Genomic DNA, 25,949 nt, shown 5'->3' on the forward strand with positions numbered 1-25,949 from the left:
TGGATATTGTGGTGAAGAGGTGATTTAGTTACCCCTCCCCCCTTCCCTGCTTTTTTTAAGTTAGAATTCCTTTGGTAAGTGAAGAAGGAATGTCTACAAAACCTTATTTACAATCTATACAGTGGATGTGGTAGTGCATACCTGTAATTCTGAACCCGAAAAATTGAAACAGGAGGAGTTGAGTTCAAGGTCAGTCTCGGTTACATAGTAGAACCCTGGCTTAGCAAGAAGCCATCCCCTGCCCCCTACCCTCCCAAATACATATTTGTTTTATGGCTGATTTTTAAAAAATATGACTATAAAACCCATCTTCATTCCCCATTCTTCAGTCTGTTCAGTTCCTTCTCTTGGAGGCAACCTCAGAGGAGTCTCCTTTCAGATAGTTACCCAGATCTTAGAACCTCATCTATCCTACTTCATATATTCTTTCTCCCACAAGAAGCTATAGTTTCTTAGTAGCTATACAAACCTCTATTGAGTAGATTTGTTTTGATTTATAGATTAAAACAGTTTTAAGAAAAGGTCTCATAGCTTAAGTTGACCTTAAACTCCATAAGTAAGATGACCTCGAACTGCTCTCCTGACTCTACCTCCTGGGTGTTAAAGGTTCCTGGCATGTGCAGCCACACCTACTTTATGTGGTGCTGGGGACTCTTGCATGCTAAGCATGTGCTCCTCTTTCCTGTGTCTATATGTTGAAATATTTACAAAGTAAAGTTTATCTGTAAGGTACAACTGTTTTCTGTAGGGATGTGCCTGTTTAGACTCCCCCAGGCCCTTTGTGTCTGTGTTGCCGGAAGGAGCACAGAGCAAAGACAGCACAATCAAAGGAACACACGCAGTGACTTATTTTTATTAAAAATGATGTGTATGTGTCAACCCAAACTGGAATAGTGAGCATTGGGCTAACTGGCTTGGTTATGGTGGCTTCCCATCTTTTACACTGATCTAGGTATGATGACTGTCTCGTCCCACTGGTGAGAGTTGGACTTCACAGAATTGGCTAACTGCAAAGGGGAAGAGAGGAAGGAGGCTCAGGAATTACGGGCCTTTGTCATGCTAACTATCTGCATTTTCTTTTCTTCTTTTTCTTTCTTTTCTTTTTTTGTTTTTTTTTGAGACAGGGTTTCTCTGTGTAGCCATGGCTGTCCTGGAAATAACTCTGTAGACCAGACTGGCCTTGAACTCAGAAATCCGCCCGCCTCTGCCTCCCAAATGCTGGGATTAAAGGTTGCGTCACCACTGCCCAGCTAACATTTTAAAAGTGGTTATAACTCTTACAAATATTATGTTCTGAGATTCCATTCTCTCTCTTTTTTAAACACCCAGGGTTTCTAGCAGCCCTGACTGTCCTGGACCTCACTAGGTAGACCAGGCTGGCCTTGAGCTCACAGATCAGCCTGCTGCCTCCCAAGTGCTGGGATTAAGGGAGTGTACTACCACACTCAGCCCTGTTCCATTGTTCTTTAGTTATTTTTGTGGTGCTGGTAGTCAAACTTTGTGCTTTTGTGCAGGTGTTTAGACAGCATGTATATGTCTGTACACAACTTATTTGCCTGGTACTTGTAGAGGCCAGAAGAAGGTGTCCCTAGTGTCCTGGAACTGGAGTTAGAGATGATTGTGACTGACTCTGTGCTGCTGGGAACTGAAGCTCTGCAAAATTCTGGATTTTTGAGCCACGGTTAAATTTCTTTCCATGATAATCATTTAAAGCAAATGCAGACCAAAACCAGAAAACCCTATCCTATTTTTTCTCCCTTTGATTTTATTAATACCTACTGACCCGGCTGAACTCTGTTTTTCTTTTCTCACTACCATTGAATGCTACCTAGAATTTTGGGGGGCCAGGGTGGTACAATGTTTTTTTCTTTCTAATGAAATGACAGTTCCATGTTTATGGCAAGTTTTCAACCTACCTAATTCACCCACAGGGGTCCCTGGCTTCTGTCCATTGGTTGGGTGTAAGTATCTGCATGTGGGCCTCTTGGAGGGCAACCATGCTAGGCTCCTGTCTGCAAGCACACCATCCATAGCATCAGTAACAGTGTCAGGCCTTGGAGCCTCCCCTGGGGATGGATCCCAATTTGGGCCTGTCATTGGACCTCCTTTCCCTCAATCTCTTCTCCGTTTACGTCCCTGAAGTTCTTTTAGACAGGAACAATTTTGGGTCAGTTTTTAACTGTGGGATGGCAACCCCATCCGTCTACCCTGCCCTGTCTTCCTGCTGGAGATGGACTCTGCAAGTTCCCTCTCCCCACTGTTGGGTGTTTCATCTAAGGTCCCTCCCTTTGAGTCCCGAGTGTCTCTTACTTCGAAGGTCTCTGGTACATTCTAGAGGCCCCGCCCCCCCCCCCCCCCCCACACACACACACCAGGTTGCCTGTTTCCATTCTTTCTGCTAGCCCTCAGGGCTTCACTCCTGATCCCCCCCCCCCAATACCTGATCGTGTTCCTCCTTTCCCCTCCCGGTCCCCTCTCCCACTCAGGTCCTTCCCTCCCTCTGTGGCTCCCTAACCCCCATTGCTTTCTTCTCTCTCCCAAGTGGGATCGAGGCATCCTCACTTTGGCCCTTCAGCTTATTGACCTTCTTGATTGTATCCTGATTATTCTGTACTTTTTGACTAATTTAGAGTACACACCATGTATGCCCTTTTGGGTTTGAGTTACCTCACTCAAGATGATATTTTCTACTTCCATCCATTTGCCTGCAAAATTCATGATGTCCTAGTTCTTAATAGCTGAATAGTATTCCATTGTGTAACTGAACCACGTTTTCTGTATCCATTCTTCCACTGTGGGTCATCTGGGTGGTTTCTAGCTTCTGGCTATCCACTATGAGTATAGTCAAACACGTGACCCTGTAGCATGCCTGTCTCAGTGCTCTCACAACAATAAATTTTTTTAAAAAAGATGTATTTATTTATTTGACTTATGTGAGTACACTTGCTGTCTTCAGACACACCAGAAGAGGGCATCGGATCCCCATTCCAGATGGTTGTGAGCCACCATGTGGTTTCTGGGAATTGAACTCAGGACCTCTGGGAGAGCAGTCAGTGCTCTTAAATGCAGAGCCATCTCTCCAGCCCCACAATGTTTCCATTCTTCATGGTCAGAGTTACTACAAAAGGAGGAACTAACTGTATTAAAGGAGTTGCAGTATTAGGGTTGAGAACTTAAAACATTTACTATCCTTTACTGTCAGCATTTTTCATAAGCCTGTTAGATTGTTTCAACTAGTCTTTCTGATGGTGTGAGGACTACCTAGAACATTTGTAACCCCTACAAGACTTTTAAACTTGGGCTGGTGAGATGGCTCAGTGGGTAAGAGCACCCGACTGCTCTTCCGAAGGTCCGAGGTTCAAATCCCAGCAACCACATGGTGGCTCACAACCATCCGTAACGAGATCTGGCGCCCACTTCTGGAGTGTCTGAAGACAGCTGCAGTGTACTTACATAAAGACTTTTAAACTTATCCCCCACTAGTTTATAAATAAATGAGACTCAGGCAATGGTTATTTCACTTGGCTTTGACAATTACTGGGGGTAACTGCTAGTCTATATTTCTAACTGCTGACTTGGCTACCTCCTCAGTGGTATACCCCAAATACTTGCTGTTTATCCTGGCCACATGCTCATGGCCCATCTCCCCTCATAGCAGCTTCTTCCTCTCTTCTCATTCTTCCTCCTTCTCCACCTGGTGTCTCGTCTCTCCACTCACTCAGGCAACATAAAACCTACCTATCTCTAATCCCTCTAGTAATTGGCTGTAGTCAATTTTATTTAACCAGAGTTTTAAATCAAGAATCAAGGTTTCACAACAAAAGCTTATACATGTGAGAACCTTCTCCTAGAGTACAGAATTTAGAGTACATTCCAGTACATAGCTACAGATCAGATCTCAGCACTTACTCCACCGTTTTGAAGCGTTGTCTTCCATCTGTACTCTCTCTGCTCCTACGAAAGCATTGCTGTTTGTTCCAGGCTCAGCAAACCTGAGAAACCCAGTAGTCGTCCTTAATTCTCCTCTTCCCTCCTCCTTATCTATCGCTTGATACAGGGTTCTCTATGTAGTCAGGCTGGCTCCAAACAGACATCTGCAGCCTTTTGCCTGGTGAGTGCTGGGATTAAAAGGTATGTACCATACCACCTGGCTAAAAACACTGTTATTTGTTCCTGTCCTTAGTCTTAGTACACATCAGAAACTGAGTTGTCAGAGATCTAGTAGTCCATCCTTAATGCTAATACATTAAAGTCCAGTCTATCACCAAATTCTGTTGTTTTTTTAAGATGTGTATGTGAGCCCGGCATGGTGGCGCACACCTTTAATGCCAGCACTTGGGAGGCAGAGGCAGGCGGATTTCTGAGTTGGAGGCCAGCCTGGTCTACAGAGTGAGTTCCAGGACGGCCAGGACTATACAGAGGAACCCTGTCTCGACCCCCGCCCCCCCCAAAAAAAAAAGTGTGTGTGTTTTCTGCATGTTTGTGCACCTCTTTTGTGCCTGATGCCCTTGGAGACCAGAAGAGGGCACCAGATCCTTTGGAACTGGTTACAGATGGTTCTGAGCTGCCATGGGGTGATGAGAATAGAGGCAGCTAGCTATCTCTCCAGTTCCAAATTTATATCTAAAATTTGTATCTAAATAAATTTCTAACAGTCACCAACAACTTCATTGACAGTACAAGGAGCCTGTGAACTAACCTGTCTCTTCCTGCTCTTGTAACTCTGGACCATCATGGCCGGCTAGGACTTCTCTTAGTGTGCTCTCTCCAGTTTGCTAATTTTATGTAAACCTTCCAATCTTTTAACTCAGCTTGCCAACTGTGTACTTTTGATGTAATCCCACTCCTCTTTTTTGTGTATGTTCACACAAAGGTTAAGATTGTTGTTAGAGGTATTTGTTTGTTTGTTTTTTATTCTTGTTGTTTGTATGATTGGGTAGCCCAAGCTAGCCTTGAACTCACTCTGTAGCCATGATGCCCTTGAATTACATCTTAGTACATAATGCTTTCCAAGTGCTAGGATTGTGGGTGTGATATTACACCAAGGCTAAGATCTGTGTGTGTGGAAATAATTCCTTGCTGATTCTTTAAAACCTGGGATATTTGAAAGGAACAGCTTGCTTCCTTTTGTGCAGAGAATCCCTTATGGCCTTCCTGGTACATGAATCTGCAAGTTTATTTGCAAGTGGTGAACCAAATTTTCTGAGTTTGATTAATGTATTTCTCCAGTGGACTTCAAACAAGTTCATTGAGAGAAGAAATGGCATCCATATGTCATATAAGGGGCATTTTTGTCCCATACAATCTGAGAAGTCTGTTGTAATGTAGTGTGGTTGAAATGTTTGTTGGACAAAGCAAGCAGGTATTCTGAGTAAGCTATGAATAGTCAACACTAGTCTTTTTTTCTTTTTCTTTTTCCTTTTTTGTTGGAGACTTGAGTCTATTTTTCATTCTATTGTATTCACACCTTTCAATTGTATATAGCAATTCTGAGTCCTCCTGCAGCAAGAATACCAGAACTCTTCTTCAGCTGTTTGTGTAGCTGGAGCATCTTAGAATAATTTCATACTGCCTGTATAGATCTTGACCCCTAACCTTCTTTTTTAATTTGTTTTTGCTGTCCAGAACCTGATGTAGATCAGGACCAGTAAAGGATAAATTCTCTTTAACTAATGATGTTAGTATTTATTTATGTCTTCTCTTTGTTAACCTTTCATTAACTCTTGTTAACACTTTTCTTTTCTTTTCTTTTCTTTTCTTTTCTTTTCTTTTCTTTTCTTTTTCTGTTTTTTGTTTTTTGTTTTGGTTTTTCGAGACAGGGTTTCTCTGTGTAGCCCTAGCTGTCCTGGAACTCACTTTGTAGACCAGGTTGGCCTCGAACTCAGAAATCCGCCTGCCTCTGCCTCCTGAGGGCTGGGATTAAAGGCGTGCGACACCACTCCTAGCAATTTATTTATTTTAAGTACACTGTTGCTGACACACCAGAAGAGGGCATCAGATCCTATTACAGATGGTTGTGAGCCAATGAGTGGTTCCTGGGAATTAAACTCCTAACCTCTGGTTAAGAGCCATTGGTGCTCTTAACTGCTGAGCCATCTCCAGACCTTCTTTTTTTATTTTTATATAATTTAAAATATTTGTTTCCAGTGTTATATATTTCCCCCCTTCAGTATTGCTTTTCTGTATGTCTAAAAGTCTAATGTTGTATTTTCACTTACTGGTTTTTTTTAAGGTTTTAATTTCAACTATGAGAATTCATTTATGCCAGTGTGTAAGCATGTACATGTGAGTGCACTTGCCCTAAGGAGCTCAGAAGTTGGTTACCCCTCAAGGTGGAGTTCTGGGCAATTGTGCCACCCAACATGGGTACTGGGAAATGAATTTGGGTTCTCTGCAAGAGTAATATGCTGAACCACTTCTCTAAACTTCCCCAGCATGATTTTTTTTAAAAGACTTTCTCTTTGACTCATGCCTTATTTAGAATTAACTTGGTTAATATCTAAGTATTTACGAGATCTGGTAGTCCTTCTGCTAATGATTTCTAATTTAATTTTATTAGAGTTTGAGAGTATATCTGATAAGCTTTCTAATCTTAAATTTGTCATGTTTGTATGACACAGATGTCTGCCTTGTTGGATATGTTCTGCTGCAGTTACCAGAGTGGTTGGTAGATAGATAGATAGTGGTTATATCCAGAGTGGTTGGTAGATAGATAGATGGTGGTTATATCCAGAGTGATTGGTAGAGAGATAGATGGTGGTGATATCCAGAGTGGTTGGTAGAGAGATAGATGGTGGTGATATCCAGTCGGTGGATGTAGTGTTGGTTCATGTTTTCTTATCGAGGGGTCCTGGGGTCTCCTCTTTAACAGTGGATTCCATGTTTTTCTCCTGCAGCCTTCATTTGTCTTGAATTTTGGTGCTCCATTTGCACATGCACACATATAAAGGATTTTTTTTCATTGTTTAATATTCTTTTGTATTTGATAACTTCCTTTGCACTGAAGTCTACTCTGTCAGGCAATTAATTTAGCTAATCCTATTTTCTTTTCTCCGATTAAGTATATAGTATTAATTATAGTCATGTAGAATTTGTTTTGTTAATTTTACTATCTATCTTGTCTTTTACTGAATCTGGTTAGGATCATTTCTTCTTACATTTTGTCTTTTAGTGTGTCTTGTGACTTCGTATTAATAGCCTGGGCATAATCTGAGTGGAAAAGATGATGTTAATAGGTGTTTAGTTTGCAGTTTTATGTTTAGCTGACTAGAACAGTTCTCAACCTGTGGGTTGCGACCCCTTTGTGGTTGAATGACCTTTTTACAGGGGTCACATATCAGATATCCTGCTTATCAGATATTTATAATTTATAACAATAGCAAAATTACAGTTATGAAATAGCAACTAAAATAGTTTTATGGTTGGGGGGGTCACCTCAAAAGGAGGAACTGTATTAAAAGATCCCAGCATTAGGAAGGTTGAGAGCCACTGCACCGGGCTTAGGAATTAAGACTGTTATTCTAGGTATCAGGTTAAAACTTTGTCTGATAGTCTTTGAGTGTCCCTAGAGACCTTGTTAAGATGTAGTATCCCTTTGTCATTTGGTTCTTCCTTGTTATTATAGGAGCCTCTATTAGTATGGTGGCAAGGTACTAGACGAAGTGTGGGGAAGTATTGTATGGGACACTGAGGTGTCAGTCTGACAGGCTGTGACTTTGGGCTTTCATCTTGACCAGTGCTTCTCAGTGTTTAACCTTATCCCCCCCCCCATCCTGTGAGAGACGGCAAGGGAGGTTATGAGTTGGATCTGTTTCTGTTCTTCTAGATAAGTACGGTTCTGGTAAACCCAGCCAGTAGTTTAGGTTCTGGTAAAATAGTTACTATTGTTAACAACAGAATGTCACAGAAAGTGACATGAAATTCTGGGCCCTTAATGCATCAGATAGATCCAGAATGGCTACTTTGAATATGCTGGGCTTAGGGAGTGGCACTATTAGGAGGTGTGACCTTGTTGGAGAATGTGTGTCACTGTGGGGGTGGGCAATGTGACCCTCCTAACCACGAGTCTCGTAGGGGCCTTCAGATAAAGATATAAAACTCTTAGTTTCTCCTGTACAATGTCTGCCTGGACATCTTGATGATAATGGACTGACCTATGAACCTGTAAGCCAGCCCAAATTAAATGCTGTCCTTGTAAGAGTTGCGTTGGTCATGGTGTCTATTCACAGTAAAACCTTAACTAAGACAAGAATCATTCTCATCCAGAAAGTAAAATGCAAAACAGTTAGGATAGGGCCTTGTTCTTCCTCTGTGGTACTAGGTCATTGAACCCGGCTGAGACTTGGGCTATGTCAAGACAAGTGTCGCACCACTGAACTACATTCCTGGTCCAGAGTGTCTAGCACCAGGACTCTCAAATTTGTCTACAGTGAGATGGCAACAGTTCACCAATTCAGTTTAGGTTTTCCCATCCTGTTCTTGGTTCCCAGAAAATGAACTTGCTTGTCCTTCAGCCCTCCTTGCCCCCTCTCTCTTTCCTCTTTTCCTCCTTTCTTTTTCCATATTTATTTATATTTTTGTTGTTTCTGAGAGAAGAGGTGCCCAGGCTGGTCTTGAAATTCTAGGCCTAAGCAGTGAGTGACCCTACTTGTCTTTGGAGCAGGTGGGGATGTGTGTGCTTGAGCACAGCAATCCAGTTCTCCTCACAGCGACTTTTTCTGTTCTTGGTTTCTTCTTTAGAAAGTTATAGCTCTCTGTACTTGCCCAATCAGACAAAATGTCAAGGGTAGCAGCCTGTCTCATGACTATTAATTTTCCCCTTGTTTAATAGTGAAAATTATGTAGTATAATTTTCATATATAATGAGAATACAACCAATTAAAATGTTTCAATTTAGCATGTAGAGTTTGAACCATTGTCATGTATACAATAAATTATCAGTTTAAAATATTGTCTACATTTCTTATGATTCTTTTGGTATATCTCTAAGCATGTTCTTTATTTTTCAGATTTAAAAAAGTTACTTTTTAAAATCTTATGTGTGGGCGTTTTCCTGAATGTATGTGGCGGTGCACTGTGTGTGTGTGTGCCTGGGGGCCCTGGAAGCCAAAAGAAGTGTAGACTCCCCTGTCAACTGGAGTTAGTTGTTCAGCCACCATGTGGGTGCTGTGAATCAAACCTGGGCCCTTTAGAAGCTACAAACGTGCTGAGCCATATCTGTAGTCTCTTACAGATTTTGAGAATTTTCAAGTTCTTATAATTTCATTGTGGTAAAACAAACAAAAAACAAAAAGCAATACTCTGTGAGGTGCTCAGATGAATGGGTGCTTTTACTGGGTGTTCCAATTTCTTTCTTTTTTTTTTTTTTTTTTTTTTTTTTAAGATTTACTTATTTATTATATGTAAGTACACTGTAGCTGTCTTCAGACACCCCGGAAGAGGGCATCAGATCTCATTACGGATGGTTGTGAGCCATCATGTGGTTGCTGGGATTTGAACTCACGACCTTCAGAAGAACAGTCGGCGCTCTTAACCACTGAGCCATCTCTCCAGCCCCCAAGCAATACTCAATATACTAGTTCTGTTCAGTTTTTAAGAGTTTTTTGATAGCTCTGTCTTCATGCTTGGGAGGTATTAGTGGTGTGTGTCTGTGTATGTCTGTGTGTGTGTCTGTCGCATACTGGTACTGGTATGTAGTTTTGAGATAGGATCTTATATAGCTGAGGTTGCTTTCCCACTCAATATATGGATGAGGATGCTTCTCTACAGCTTCTACTCAGCTACCTGAGGATGGCACTACCCCCAGCTGACTGGGCCCTCATGCATCAAATAGTAATCAAGAAAATGCCCCATAGAAATGCCCATAGGCTAGCCTGACAGAGGAGGCAGTCTGCCGTTGAGATTCTTCCTTCTTCCCAGATGTGCATAGGTTTGTGTCAACAACCAACCAGCACAATGATAGAGTATTCTTTGGTTTTGTTTCATTATATGATTGAAGAACATTTACTAGATGTCAAGTTAAAGGCAGGCAGGTAGTAGTTCTTTCTCTCTAGTGAATCAGGTTGTGATCTTGTACAGTGAGACACTTGAAGTATAGAAAGGAGTGATGACATACAAATTGTGTGTTTACTTCTTGATTCTGGCTCAAGCAAGTACAGTATTTATTATGAGTTACAGTATTTAGTTTTCTTAGTATTGAAACTTTCTTGTTCACAGCTCTTGGACAAGCACAAGACTATAGAAAGCATGGTAGAGCTTTTGGACTTATATCAGATGGAGGACGAAGCCTACAGCAGCCTTGCAGAGGCTACAACTGAGCTCTACCAGTATTTACTTCAGCCATTCCGAGACATGCGAGAACTTGCCATGCTACGAAGACAGCAGATCAAGGTATTTTGCTTTTCTTTTTTTTAAAGCCTAAACTGTAGCCACTCTGCTTAGTCGTTCTGAGGCTTGCTAGACACACATTTTCATTACAAAAGAAGTTGTTTTTTTTTTTTTTAATAATGCAAACAAATTCTTGGCCTTTCCTTTTCAAAGTCCTTGTTGGGATACTCAGTTGCCATAGTCTTAAACTTTTGAAAAATACTGAATTCTCAGTTTTTTATAAATACTTTCATTAAAAAGATGTCAGAAACCTAAGACTGGATATTAGAATTTACTTAAGTTGTAGAAATGAACTGTAGACATTTTGAGACTCTAATCTGAAAGGCAGAAAAGAACTAGATGTCATGGTTGTCCCACCAGTTTGGACTGTTGCAGTGTTGCACCTTTGCAATTCAGGATTGATGAGTTAAGATTCTATTAATTAACACGGTGAGTATTGAGTATCCACTTGAGAAAATCTGTAGACTGTCACTAGTCACTCCATTTTTCTTAGGAAGCAGTGAGAGGAGGACATTTATTTACATTAGTAACTTCCTTTAAATGATATTTCACTATACTTGCTGTTCTAAGCTGTTACCTCTCACACCATTCAACCTCTACTGTTTTATTCTTTGTGATTTTAAGAATGCTTATTGTATACAGGCGTATATCCTAGTAATTCACTGCATCCAGTTCTTGAGTTCATAGTGTGTCAGATGACTGTGATAAGTGGAACTGTTACACAAATTACTCAATGGGGTCATTTATGTCTTTGTCTGTAGCTTGAAATAGTCATCACTGTAGGCTGCTGTCATTCCAAAGACAAAGTTTTAAAATTAATTTATTTATATATTAAGTTAGAAAATACACACATTTTTAAAAAAGTAATTATAATTGTTTGGCAAAGTATTTGTTATAAGCACAACTAAAATCAGATGCTTATTAGGATTACATAGTATCTTGTAGATATGATATATTTTAGTTTCACTGAAGATCATTGTCTTAGGGTTTCTTTTGCTGTGATAAAGTACTATGACCAAAAGCAACCTGGGCAGGAGAAGGCTTTTTCAGCTTATAATTCCTCATCATAGTCTATCACTGAAGTCAAGATAGAACTCAAACTGGGCAGGAATCTGGAGGAAGGACCTGATGCAGAGGCCATAGAGAGGTTCTGTTTACTGACTTGTTCCCCATGGCTTGCTCAGTCTGCTTTCTTATAGAACCCAGGACCACTAGCCTAAGGGGCAGCACTGTTTACAGTGAGCTGTGTGCCCCCAACCCCCCCAACTCCTAGTCCTATCATCAATCAAGAGGCCTACCCACAGGGCAATCTAGTAGGGGACATTTCTCAATTGAGCTTCCTTCTAAAATGACTCTGACTTTGTATGAAGTTGACATCAAACTAACCAGCATAATAATTGAGAATTGGGACTTAAATAGAAGATTATAGTCAAGCTAGCTATAGGAGTAAAATTTCAAAATTTTTTTTTTTACAATGGCTAAATTAAACCTAGGATTTATATTTTAGACAGCCCCTTTAATACTATAATTCCTGGAACTTATTTTATCTTAATTTATAAAGATAAATTAGTGCCTAAAATAGAGGTAGAAACACGTTTCACTCTGACCCATTGGTACGATGTGTATTGTGTGTAGGGATAATTACCAGTTTACAAGTCTTGCAGTAGGAAAAGTAGCAATATGTATATTTAACTACACTGTTCTTACAGATGCTGAAATTTATTCTACTTTTATGTTTTTGTATGTATAGGTAACAGATTTATATTTAGTTGATAGCATTATAAAAGCATTTCTAACCGGTAGTCTACAGTGGTTTTGGTTAGTCCATAGTACTGCTGTTAGCATGTCTCCAAAAGACATGTGGAGGCACTTGTGTGGCACTGCTAAACTTTGGGCAGGCTTATGGATGTCTCTTGGAGGACTGACTCTGCTCTGCATCCCTTACAAGACAGCAGGGGTGAAACTGAAGCTTGGCTTGTGGAATATTTTATGACATTAAGCATTTCTTAGAGTAGCGTCTAAAATAACTCTTGAAGCTTCTCACCAAAGTTGTTAGAAAAAAACAGTGGTAGAGTATATGCTCAGCATTACAGAACAAAGAAGTTTCAAAAAGATGGATTAAATTAAAAAGGAAAAAGATTAAGAATAAGTAAGGAAACAGGCAAAACTTAGACAAAAACCTGTGAAACCAAACTTTGGTTACATGAAAAACATATTTCAGTATAGGTTAGAAACTTAGTCTAAATTTATTTTTAAGTCAGCAAACATAGATTGTGTGTGTGTCAGTGTGTGTCCTTTTTCTTTTTTGAGACAGGGTGTCTGTTTATGTAGTCCTGTTTGCCCTGAAGCTCGCTATGTAGACCTGACCCTGAGCCTCTCCCAGTTTGCATTTCCATCTTATCACTCCTTTTCCTCAGGGTTAGTCTGGAAGGCTCACCAGAAGTAAACCAATAGAGCAGTCAAATAATACATACACTGGAAAAAGTTAAGTAAAACGTAGTATTCTTAGAAAGGTCATGTTAAAAATTCAAAGGAATCTTAAAGGTGTTATTAGGAAGAATATGTAAGTTTAATGGAATTTTGGTGTATAATCAGTATGAAAGCTTTGAGTTGTAGCTTTGGGTGGAAGCTTCCTAACTGGAAGGTAGAGCATATTAATAGATTGGAAGATGTAATAATGTATATAGTGTGTCAGTATATTGGTCTGTTTTCTGATGGGTCTTTTCAGTCCCAGGGAAAGGTAAGTTAGTAGTCTTAGCGCGTTGCCAGCTCTGGGGAGAGCATCAGTATGGCAGCGTTAGGTGGAGGCAGCATTAGAGGTGCAAGTGTGAAGAGATGATGGTGCAGTCAGTCAGGCCCTGAGCTGAAGGAACAGTCTTTTACCAGGCACACCCTCTTCAAGAGCTTTACCGAACTTCCATTACCCACCACCCTGGGAACAAGTTTGTAACAGATGAACCTTTGGGGCTGGGAGACATGGTTAAACTATGGTAGTGAGGTCTCAATTGGTATATTGAATAAAATCACTTTTAACAGTGTCTTTACAATTTATTTTTATTAAGTTAATACTTAATAAAACTATTTGTCATGTGTTTTATATTCTATAAACTGTAGAAGGGCAAAATTGAACTAGTTAACTTAAATAATTTGTCAAATTTTGGTGAGAACACTTAGGATCTGCTGTTATGTTTTTTTAAGGGTATTATATATTGTTAAGTATATTTTCCTGTGTTGTATCGATCTCTTGAACTTAGTCTTAAACTAAAAGAAATTTTGTGTCCTTTAACCAAAATCTTCCCTATGCCCCAAGTCCCTCCCTTCTACATGAGTTAGTACATTCTACTCCTTAGTACAGGCTGAGTGGCATTTTTATATGTGTCTTTGTGTGTGTCTGATTAGTACCATTCTACTCCTTAGTACAGGCTGAGTGGCATTTTTATATGTGTCTTTGTGCGTGTCTGTGCTGGCTCTGTCCATTCGTCATGTGGATGGGCACGCACATTCATCCCATCTTTTCACTATTGTGAATAATGCTGAGTTAATATTGGACACACATATCTCAGCATACTGATGGCAAGTCCTTTGTGCATGCACCTAGATGTAGCTTGGAAGACTGTGTGGTCTGTTTCTACTTGTCTGAGGAGCTACCATAATAGTTAACACCAATGTGTTCCCCAGCAGTGTACAAAACGTCTTTCTTTACTTCCTTTCCAGTATTTGTAACCTTTTGTCTTTGCAAAGATCCAGTTAAATAGATGATACCTCATTGTGGGTCTGACTTACTTTCCTCGATGATTAGGGATATAGATCAATTTTCATATGCCAATTAGCCAAATGTCCTGTTTCCTTAGGTTCTTTGCCAGGTGGTTGTTGTTGTTGTTGTTTTTTAAATTGGCATCTCCTATTTGGATACTAATCTTTTATGAGATATATGGCAGGGAATCAAATCCAGGGTCTTTTGATGTTACTCATACTTTGTTTCTGGCCTGCATCCTCAGCTTTCTCACTGAGCAATCTGGCCTTGAGCTTTGGATCTGCCTTGTTGGCATCCTGAGTAGCAAGGATGACAGGTGCCTGCTGGTATACAGTTATATATTCCAGTCTTGGTTGTGTATTACAAAGCTCTGATTGGGCTGGAGAGATGGGTTGATGATTAAGAATACTTACTGCTTTTCCAGAGGATCTTAATTTTGGTTCCCAGCACCCATAGTGGGTGGCTTATAACCAACCATCTTTAACTCCAACTCCAAAGGATCTAATGCCCTCTTCTGGCCTCCACTGTCACTTTAGCACACACACATAACACACACACACACACACACACACACACACACACAGAAAAACACATACATATAAATAAACACATAAGGCTTTTTAAAAAAGTTCTTGATAATTGCTTATCATTGAACAAACATTCCCATTGCCTAAAAAGTTACATTGTACTTACAGTATCAATAAGTATATTCACAAATCTGTGTGGGCATTTGCTTCACTGAGGAATCCGAAGTTAGGTTCTCCCAATATCTTAGTGCACAGAGATATCATAATAGTTTCTTACAAAATGCAGTATCCTAGCAATGAAGTACTTAAGGGGTTTCATGCCAGAGAATTTGTATTTATAAATTTGTTTTACCCTGCTGACTACCAAAACTGACACACACCTTTTTCCATGTTAAACAGGCTCTGTTTTCTCTCTAGCCTTGAAATTCCAAACAGAGCTGTCATTGTTTTTAGCACATAACCCAGCTGAACAGGGCTGCTGTAGCATCTTCAAGTTTCCCAAGTTAGGAAAAGATGTTACCAGAGGATTGTTGCTTAGTGCCTTGAGTACAATAAAACATAATAAAATGATTAGCCAAGCTTTCTAACAATTGGCTGCTAAGTTCACATGTCTACAGAGCAGCCAAGGAAACGTGGTGCATAGAGCATGTTTATATTGCTTGTGAAGGCGCAGACGGACACATAACTAATCCAGCAGCACTTAGATGATGGAGGTGTTGTTCTGCTTTTAACCTCCTTCCACAGAAGCCATAGCACAGAATTCCAGTTTTCTAGATGTTCATCCCCTCCTTTTGTCTGTTGCTCAGAGGTCCAACGTGTATTCGTGTAGATGGAAATAATTTGTCTTAATGTTCTGAGCCAGGAGCTTTGAGTTTGTATATTCTAGGTTGTGTTTATTAAATTCTATTCCATAGTAAAATCTGTTGTGGTTTGACCAGAAAATTAAGCTAGAAAATCAACAGTGAGCATTCCAATAGAAAGATTTATTAACTAGGTACTAGTTAACTAGTAGGGCAGGTACTTAAGGCAAGAGAGTAAGCTACCTCAAAGGAAGCAGCTATAAAAAGAGCCCCCACAAAGGGAAGGGACTGGATTTACTGAGTTAAACACAGAGAAGGCTCCATGGAGCTTCATACATAGAAAAAGGATGCTGCTTCTTGTATTGGCCTTGATGGCCCACTTAGATTCAGCCCTCTAAGGATAGGGCACTTAGTATTCTGGTATTGGCATGTTTTGGTGGAGAAGATAGAGTTGCATCATGAGGCTGAGATTGAAAAAGCTGGAGACTTGATTTTGTCATTGAGGAAGCAACTGTTAGTTCTGGTGTATAGGAGCAAGCCTGGGAGGATGCCTCACTGCAGCAAGGCAGAGTCAAAGGTACACAGATAGAACAAAGAAGGACACCTCCAACCTTCCCATTGACAGGATCTGAAAAGCATTTGCAGACTCCAAAACTAGCACTAGAAGGTAGGAGGAGGAGATGAGGGAGGCTGAGGCAGGAAGGCCTCTCTCTGTACCTGGGATTTCAGGCATGCCACACCATGATCATTTAAATGTATTGTTGATTCAATAAGGTATTTGCAAAAGATTTTGTTGTTAGTAAATAATGGAACCATGTCTCTTAACTTTGTGAAAAAAATCTGTTTGAACCACCATGCCCAGTAGAAACTACAGTTTGTTTGTTTGTTTGTTTGTTTGTTTGTTTAAGGTGCTAGGGATTGAACGCAGTTATATTATAGGCAGTGCTACCACTGACTTATATCACTGGCCCTTGGAAAATGCAGTTATTGAACAGGGAGAAAAAGGTCTGGTAGAAAACTTGTCACCCAAAGATGACATCAGTAGTATATTTTATATACTTTTATTTCTTTGGTAATCTATTGTGTAATTGAAATTTATTTTATCTATGGTTTTGATCTGTATCCACCTACTGTTATTGCATATTTCTATATTAAGAGAAACTCCATAAACATTCATATTGAAAAGACTTGAATTTTATGACTGGTTATACTCAGCTTTCTCATTACATGTCTGGTATTCATTTCCCCCTTTAGTTCAAAAAACCTGACCTTTACAAAATTAATTCCAACGTATATAAAACTAAATCCTAGGTCTTTAATTTTTAAAGTTCCATTCTCCCTCAAAGTAAGTGTGTTAAATTTCAGTTGGTTAAGGTGTTAATTCTGTTTCTTGCATTGCTTAGAGAATATGGCTTGTTTTATTTTTACTTTTGGAATTCATTATTAGTTTTCAGTGATTTGATACCTGATGTTTTTTTATTATGTTAAAATGTGCCATGGATGAGTTACATTTATCTGCTTTCCATTGTTTTCTAGTTTTTCTTAGTTGCTTATTTATTTAAATGTGCAAGGGAGTTTTGCCTGCATGTTTATCTGTATTCCATGTGTGTGCTTGGCACCCACAGAAGCCAGAAGAGGGTGTCAGATCCCCTGGGACTGGAATTACATGGTATTGGGAATTGAATCTGGGTCTCCTAGAAGAGCAGCCAGTCCTCTTAACCGTTGAGCCATCTCTCTAGCCCCTTCCCCCCCCTTTTGAGACAGGGTTTCTCTATGAAGCTGTAGCTATCCTGAAACTTACCCTGTAGACCAGACTGGTCTCTGCTTCCTGACTGCTGGGATTAAAGGCATACACCAACACTCCAACTCCTGGTTTTTAATCCTTAACAGTGTTGTTAACATTCCTTCCCCTTGTGCCTCATCCTTCCAAGGACTGGGGTACCAGACATGAGCCACTATACTCTGCTTAAATCAATCTTTTGTGTATGATAAAGCAGGATTATGTATATAGATATATGGTTCATTTGTTTTCAGCGTTGTTGTTTGTGACTTTTGTAATACATAGGTAGTTTATTTTTATCTAAAAAGAATAAGTGCTTATTTGGAATATGTCAGACCTTAGTTTCCTTTAAAAAAACAAAAAACATAAAACAAAGGGAACAGTAAATTAAAAGAGAATAACTATTGTAAGTGAGGAAATAAATTACTCACTGTCTTTTTTTTTTGGTTTTACAAGACAGGGTTTCTCTGCGTAGCCCTGGCTGTCCTGCAACTCTCTGTAGACCAGGCTGCCTCTGCCTCCTGAGTGCTGGGATTAAAGGTGCGCGCCACCACGCCTGGCAATTACTCATTGTCTTAACACTCAGAAATGACCAAATGCTGTGTATTTATTTAGCGGGGCAGGGATGGGGCTGGGTGGGAATGGGAAGATTGATAAAGGTAGAAAGGGAAGAATGGAGGGCAGATTCCCATGTCAGAAGTCTTTAGTACTGTTGTTCAGTTTAAAATCACTAACTTCTCTTCTAGAGCAGGATGCAAGTAGTGTTCTTTATTTTAGCACTAAGCCTGACTATGGCACATTACACCCACAAAACGTTTGAGGAATGAGTAAAAGATTCCCCTCTTTTTTCTGAAGATTTCCATGGAGAATGATTATTTGGGCCCTCGAAGAATTGAGAGTCTACAGAAAGAAGATGCTGACTGGCAGCGGAAAGCTCACATGGCTGTTTTGTCTATTCAGGATCTCACCGTCAAATATTTTGAAATAACAGCAAAAGCTCAGAAAGGTAAGCTTTAAGACTCAGGCGTTTTCAAAGATGAGTAGTTAAGTTTTTATGATTAGAACAAGGCGTCTGTGTATGCCATACCCATTCTTTAAGTCGATAGCAAAAGCTAAAGAGAGCTGTTGTGGGGTAGCCACCAAGAAGACTGCTTGGACATAGATTGAAGTGTTTGTTACCCCGCTGGTGATTGCGCTGGCTGTTTGAAATCTGAGCCTTTCTTAGGATGAACTTTTAAGCAGAAAACTATGTTCTGGGTTCACATACTTCAGTTAACAATTTTAGTTAGCCAGAAGCAGAACTACAGAAGCAAAAAGCAAGGTCAGTACATTTAGAGACTTTCCCAGAACTATGGTTTTTGATGGATTAGGTCTTTGTTTTTCATTTGTCAGGTGGTACTGTCTATGTGCTGAGTTTTATGGCCTGGATGGTAGTCAGTTTTGGTAAGGTCTGGGGCCTACTAAGGTCTGAAGCCCCATTAAAAATACAGAAACAGGCACAGTAAGGTCATTTAATCTTGGATAAAGCCAATGGATGGAGAAACACGATTGAAACAATTTCCCATGTGTATGCAAACAAGTGAATTTTTTACAGAACTAAACCTCACAGACTTGACTTTAAAATGTATCTTAGTTAAAATAGACTGTTCCCCCTGTAGTACACTCTTCTTTATTGATCTTACAGTTGCTTTACTATTTGAATACAATTTTAAAAGATGGCTAGGAAATTTAAAATGGCAGAAATATTTTTGATATAAAACAGACAGTGGGGTTATTTTGTTTGAGACCTTAAATTAAGGACCAGGGAGATGCTAGGTGGAAAACTTCAGCTCCTCTTGTTGTTGTCACAGTACATGTTTACAAAGATTCTTCCTCTGGGGGCAGTTTAGACTAACAGTGAATCCAAACTTGAAACGTGTCTTCCTGTGTCTCTCTTCATTTGCAGCCTGTTGTCTTTCCCTAACAGGATTTTGCTTTGTATTTATTGAAGAGCAAAGAAACATGATATGAGAAAGAAATAAAGGATTCTATTCTACAAAAATTTACAAGAGGTGTTTTACTGACCCAAGATTGTACTCAGAACTGCAAACATGTTATTAACCTCTATCCACATGTTGGTTCCAACATTTATGGTGGATCTTTGGTTTCTTTAGTATTTCTTTCAACCTGTTGTTGCCTACTTTCAGTAAATGATTACCACAACACATACATACATACATTATTCTGGATGAGGGGTATGGCAGTGTATATAGTTTTAAGATAAAAGCTATGCATTTAGCTTATTATACAATATGACTACATCAAAAATTCAAGGTATAGTAATGGTGATTTCATTGTTTTCTTAAGGGCAAGTAGGGAAACTGATTGAACACAGTCTAAAATGAGCTTAAGGCATGTTATTTAATGTGATTTCAGGTATTTGAAAGCAAGCGTTATTTTCAGAAAAAAGCTGTTCCCTCAGAGCCACTAAGAGCAGCAGTGACCATAGCAGCAAAGCTTCCAGACCAAGGAAAGGGAGCAGAGCTACTGGTTTTTGGGTTTGGGTTTGTTGTTGTTGTTGTTGTTGTTGTTGTTGTTGTTGTTTTGGTTTTTCCGAGACAGGGTTTCTCTGTGTAGCCCTGGCTGTCCTGGAACTCACTCTGTAGACCAGGCTGGCCTCAAACTCAGAAATCGCCTGCCTCTGCTTAGAATTTCCCGGCTTAGAATTTCTTTTTTTAATTTTTTAATTTATTTTTTTGAACTTTTAACTCATTTACTTGACTAGATAGCTACAGTTCAGTTACTATTCTAAAAGATATACCTGATTAGCTTCCAAAATTGCTTTTAAATAAAGTACTTGAATTGTGGCAATAAACAAAACACAAGATGCACTTAAACAATACTGCAGTTTATAAAATAACACATAAGAAATTTCAACTCTTATTCTTTGAGTTATAAAATTCTAGGTTTGGCTAAGTTATAAACATGTTTCCCATGTAATTATTTGCATAACTCTAGTAATGCTCAGTGGCATAAGATCAGAACTGGTTCTTTTAAAAAAAAAATCACTAAAAACATAAAAAGCCCCTGTATTTACCCGTAGAATATATTCATTTACGTTTACATTCCAGGATTTACTATTATCAGTTATAATTTTAAAGGTCACATCCAAAGGAGAAAGCAACCCATCTATAAATTGGCATTATTTATTTATTTTTTTGGCTTGTGAAATGTCCTAAATTTGTTGATGTAGCAAACAAATTTCAACTCTGCTATACAAATGACAGAAGGAATCTGCTCAGCAATTAGCTTTAGAGTTTAAATTCATATAGGCAACATGCTATATGTGAAAAAATTACTAACTAAACTACAGGTATTAAATACTGAAAAAATTAACTTTATTTTTTACAATTAATTTTATTAATATTAATTTTAATAATTAATAAAATTAATTTATTTTATTTAACAATCTAGGAAGTTTGTGAGGGGATCTCTGTAAAATTGACCTCGTTGGTTTCATTCTTGTTAAACTGACCGGGACCACTCAACATGGCCTTTACTGTTCCTGATATTAATGCATGTTCTCTTTTTACAATAAATTCATGGCCATCAGAAGGTATTAATTTTACATACATAGCATTAGAGCCTTCATAGCTACCATAGGTTTTCTCCTCTCCATCCATTATGTTCTTGTAAAATTCTATTTGAGCCCAGAGGAACTTTAGTATTTCTTAGCCAGTCCCACAGCTACCGCAGCTGTAACCCCACATACCGCCACAGCCCCTATTCCAGGAGCAGAACTTCTAAGGAAGCAAATTCCTTATTTGTCAGAACAGGAACATGTGCTTTTTGAAGACTGTAAGTCAAGAAATAGCAATATTTGTAAAGTAAGCACCAGAAGTGGTTTAATGGATGGCTGTATTTGAGCATCAGTGTAGGAATGGAGAAGGTAAGCATAAGGAATTGACTTACAGTTACTTTAAGATGCATGTGAATTATTAATGAACTTATTTATTTTTTAAAGAAAGAAGTTCTGGGATTGGAGAGATGGCACAGCAGTTATGATTACTGACTGCTCTTCCAAAGAACACAGATCAATTCCCAGCACCCACCTAGGGGCTCACAGCTGTCTGTTAACTCCAGTTAAAGGGAACCTGATGCTCTTTTCTGGTCTCCATGGGCACCAAGCACACATGGTGTGCACAGACACAAATTTAGGCAAAATACCTGCACATATAAATAGAACTAAAATAAACGATTTCTGAAAAAATTAAAGCAAAGCGTATACTAAATTCTATATTGTAAAAGACAAATACTACAAAATTAATCACTTTTGAAAATACATGAGATTATCCCATGTTGTGAGTATTATGTCCCATATTGCTAGTCTAATCTCCAGCTTCTGTCATTTCTTAAAGTGTGATTGGCATAAGTATCTGGATTTCAAGAGCCACCACTGTCAGTGTTCCTATCTGTGATATGCTTTTTTACTTTAGTTATTTATATGCATATGTTTGTGTGGTTGTAGGGATGTGACTGCAGATGCTCATGGAGGCCCAAGGTATTGCTTCTCCTGGAGCTGGCATTTTTCTCTCTGAGCTGTCCAACATGTATGCTGCTAATTGACCTTGGGTCCCCTGGAAGAGTTTGGGAGTTCATACTTGCTGAGCCATCTCTCCATTTCTGCTTTTTAAAATTGGAACATATTAGCTGTCTATCAACATGAGCATTTGATTCATCCAGTCATTCCTATTATCACAAGCTAAGAAGCTCTTTCTTTTGGGAAAGAAGAGGGCTGTGCTGCCTCTGAGGGCTGCTGGTTCCATCTGCACTGGCATATGGCCTTAGCTCCTCCGGCATCTGGTCATCACAAAGTTTCCTAAATGTTGTTTCTGAAACTACTCTACTTCCTGAGTGCGGGGATTAAAGGCATATACCACTATTCAAGATAACAGAATGTATATTGGACTGTGCATTAAAGACATTAAGTTTAATTTATCGTTTGGGGGAGTCAGTGAATATTTTGAATATATAGGGATTAGATAGACTTCAGCTAACATATACATATATCTTCTTTTGCCCACGTGTATTCAATATGTTCACGCCCCCTCCCATTCATTCCTAAATGTTATTTTTGTTGATTATTTCTTTTTTGTTGTTTTTTAAGACAGGGTCTCTCTATGTAACCTTGGCTGTCCTGTAACTAACTCAATATGTAGCTCACCATATCCAGTCTCAATTTTCTTTTATTTTACAATTTATACATATTTTTAATTTATGTGTGTGTGTATGTATGTATGTGAGTCTGTGAGTTTATGTGCACCACATTTTTACAGAATCCTGCGGAACCCAGAAGAGGTGCATCTAATTCTCTGGAAGTGGTTTTAACAGGTGCTTGTGTGGATGCTGGAAAGCAAGCCCAGGTTCTTTGCAGGAGCAGCAGACATGTGCTGCTCAGCCATCTCCCCAGGGCATGGTGAAGCTTGTTTGTTTTGTTTGAGACAGTGTCTTACTATGTAGCTCTGGCTGTTCAGGAATTCACAATGTAGACCAAGATGGCCTCAAACTTGAAGATTTACTTGCCTCTCAGTACTAGGATTAAAGGCATGCACCACTACATGACAACAGAGAAAGCATGACATTTGCACTATGAGATAGAGACATTGAGTGTAATTTATTGTGAAAGCCAGTGAAATCGAAGACTTTATAGTTCTTCAGTGTCTAGTAGTTTTGTGCCTTAATATTTCTACTAAATTACTGTTAACAGCTGTGTATGATCGGATGCGAGCAGATCAGAAGAAATTTGGCAAAGCATCGTGGGCAGCAGCTGCCGAACGAATGGAAAAACTCCAGTATGCAGTTTCTAAAGAGACTTTGCAGATGATGCGAGCTAAAGAAATTTGTCTGGAACAGAAGAAACATGCACTAAAAGAAGAGGTAACAAAAGCTATCATTAAAAATTTTGAAAACGAGTATACACGTGTGTTCAGATGTAGATGCATGTGTTTGTGTATGCATGAAGCCTTGTGTGTCATTCCTCAGTTGATGACCACTTTGAGGAAAGATCTTTCATTGCCCTAGGATTTGTCAATTAAGCTGGGTTGGCCAACCTAGGCATCCAGTTTCTGTGTCTATCGCCTATGACACCAAAGTTAGCATGTTTTAGTTTCTTTCTGATGCTGTGATAAAATATAGACCAATTGCTAAGGGGAGGAAAGGGTTTATTTGGTTTACTTCCAGGTCACAGTTCATCACTGAGGAACATCCAGGCAGGAGTTTGAAGCAGAAACTTGTTTGCTGGCTTATTCTCTCAACTGGCTTCAGCTCATGTTCAGGTGGTTTGTTTAAACTACCCAGGACCACCTGCTCAGGGAATAGTTCTGCCCACGGTGTGCTAAGGTCTCCAGCATCTGTTCCCAGTCATTACAGCCCTTGGTGGATATTCACAGACCAACATGATAAAATGACAGTTACTCAACTGAGATTCTTTACCAGTTGTTCTAGGCTGGGTCAGGTTGACAGTTGATAGTTAGGACACATGGCTATCTTCCTGTCTTACTTTTTATAGCTGTGCTACGACACCATGACCAAGGCATGGTTCTCAAGGCGTAGGGTCTGTGACCATTATAACAGGGAGCATAGTTGTAGCCAAGCATGGCACTGGAGCAGTAGCTGATGGCTTGCATTTCAATTTGAAAAGGAGCACAAGGCAAAGAGCCAACTGGCAATAGTGATTGTCTTGAAACTCCACAACCCATTCCCAGTGATATAAGTCCTCCAACAGCCTCACATCCCCACCAACTGGGACCAAACATTCAAACTTGAGCTTGTGGTGGCCACTCATTATCAGGAGCCTATTCTCCTTTAAACTACCAGACTTTGTACCCCATTTTAAGACCATTTCTATGAGATAATGTTTGTGATTGCACCCACTTAAAGATTGCCACCTGTGAAGATCTGGACACATGATGTTTCATAGTAGCTTTTTATTTAACAGTGAGTAGCATACACCAAGGTACGAAAAAGGCCAATGAAGTTTCATTGCTTATTGAATTAAAAGTTTTTCTCTGTTTTTTTGTTTTTGTTTTCTTTTTGTTTTTTGAGATATGATTTCTCTGTGCAACTCTATCTTGGGGCTTGCTCTGTTAAACTACTGGCCTTGAACTCATCATCTTCCTGCCTCTACCTCCTGAGTGCTGGGCTTAAAGGGGTGCGCAGCCATGCTTAACCATAGAAGAAAGACATGTTTCTCCTGGTTTCCTTGTACCTTCTCTCCATCTCCATGCTGTGCCCAAGCCTGAGACTAGTGTCCATAGATATGTGATCTCATCAAGCGCACAGATCATTTTCACATTATTTGTCAAATTTCACTATGATCTTTGACCATATCTTGTTTTTCAAAATACAGCCTTTTTTAAAACACTGCGTCTGGGATTGAGATGGTTCAGTGGGCTAAAGACACCTGCCTTTTTATTAGGGAGTGTAATTCCATTGTGGAACTTTTGCATAGAATGCACATGATATCCAGCACTAAAATAATAATGAAAAGTTATATAGAATAAAGCCACTTAGTCACATAATATAATAATCTAGCTATCGCCAGCCAGTGTGTGCAGAGAACTGCATAATAAAGCAATAAAACCCTGAGTTTTAGGCATTCAGTTCCACTGACAATGTATGAATTTCGAAAACAATGCTGTATATTTACTTTTAAGAAGTGTCTCTCTAAATATCTAGCTGGTTTCTTTTTTCTAATAATTTTTTTTTCTTTTAAAGAATTTTGTTCTGGATTCAGGTCCATTACCCAGTATAGACCTGCTTTTCTCCCCTTCTCTTGGTTGGTCATTTTGACTTTAACATACTGAACATGGAGCTATGTGTAGTGACGCATGCTTCTCATACCTTCAATGTGGAGACTGGAAAGTTAGGGCTCGAGTTCATCCTCAGCTACACAAGTCCAGACTCCCATGAGTGAGTGTGTGAGAGAGTCCAGCTCCCGCCAAGTTGAAGTAGATTTGTCAAGCTCTAATGTCTGCATTTAATAGTACAGGTTAAATTTTTTTTAGACATAGTTTTAGATATATATATTTTTAGATAGTCCAGCAGTCTTGTGTCTTTCTTCAGCACTACCTGCTTATGGCACTTAGACATAGATGCAAGTGGACAACTTTTACACATAACGATTATATTATTAATGCATGGGTATACTTGGCTTGGGTATACTGAGATGTTCTACAATGGCAGTTACTAATTAAAAAAATGTAATATAGTGTCTCACTGTATAGCCCAGGATGTCCTTGTACTTCCTTAGGCTTCTCGGCTTGTTTGAAAATAAGGGCTCATAGATTACTCTAGAAAGCAGTCTTTTTACCCTTATGTTTTCTTATTCCAGTAGGTAAAATTGGACCTTGTCTGGGCCAATTTACACTTTGTATTCAATCTCTGAAGGATTTCAGCCCCATCCTATATTTCCCCGAGGCATCTCTACTGCACTCTCCCTTTATCGAGCTGGTTCCTTTTTTTTTTAAAATCTGGATTTTCCTTTAAGTCAGCTCAGCCAGTTGTTTGTGAAGTAGACTTTACCTTCATTTCATTTCTTAGTGTTGACATGATCTGTCTGATCCTGAGCTGTTCTGGCAATACAGGGTGCCAAAGGCAAAGACACCTGACCCCTAACATTAGAAAGTACAGCTTTTTATAAATAGACCTCCAGCGTAGAGAAG

The 25,949-nt window shown here is 39.3% G+C and overlaps 1 protein-coding gene across 2 annotated transcripts in view; it reads left to right on the forward strand.

Moving 5' to 3' along the window:
- The window catches only part of Jmy (junction mediating and regulatory protein, p53 cofactor), a 61,818-nt gene that overhangs the window by 13,157 nt on the left and 22,712 nt on the right, over positions 1-25,949 (forward strand). For both annotated transcript variants that reach the window (XR_003834631.2, XM_021180378.3), the window contains exons 2-4: positions 10,216-10,389; positions 18,103-18,253; positions 22,994-23,163. Coding sequence is in view for 1 of the 2 variants with exons in the window: in XM_021180378.3 (XP_021036037.1) it covers positions 10,216-10,389; positions 18,103-18,253; positions 22,994-23,163 (495 nt within the window). In the remaining variant the exon portion in view is untranslated. The remainder of the gene's footprint in view (positions 1-10,215; positions 10,390-18,102; positions 18,254-22,993; positions 23,164-25,949) is intronic.

This window comes from Mus caroli, unplaced genomic scaffold (genome assembly GCF_978045245.1).
Source record: "Mus caroli unplaced genomic scaffold, Mus_caroli_1 scaffold_15, whole genome shotgun sequence".
Taxonomy (NCBI): domain Eukaryota; kingdom Metazoa; phylum Chordata; class Mammalia; order Rodentia; family Muridae; genus Mus; species Mus caroli.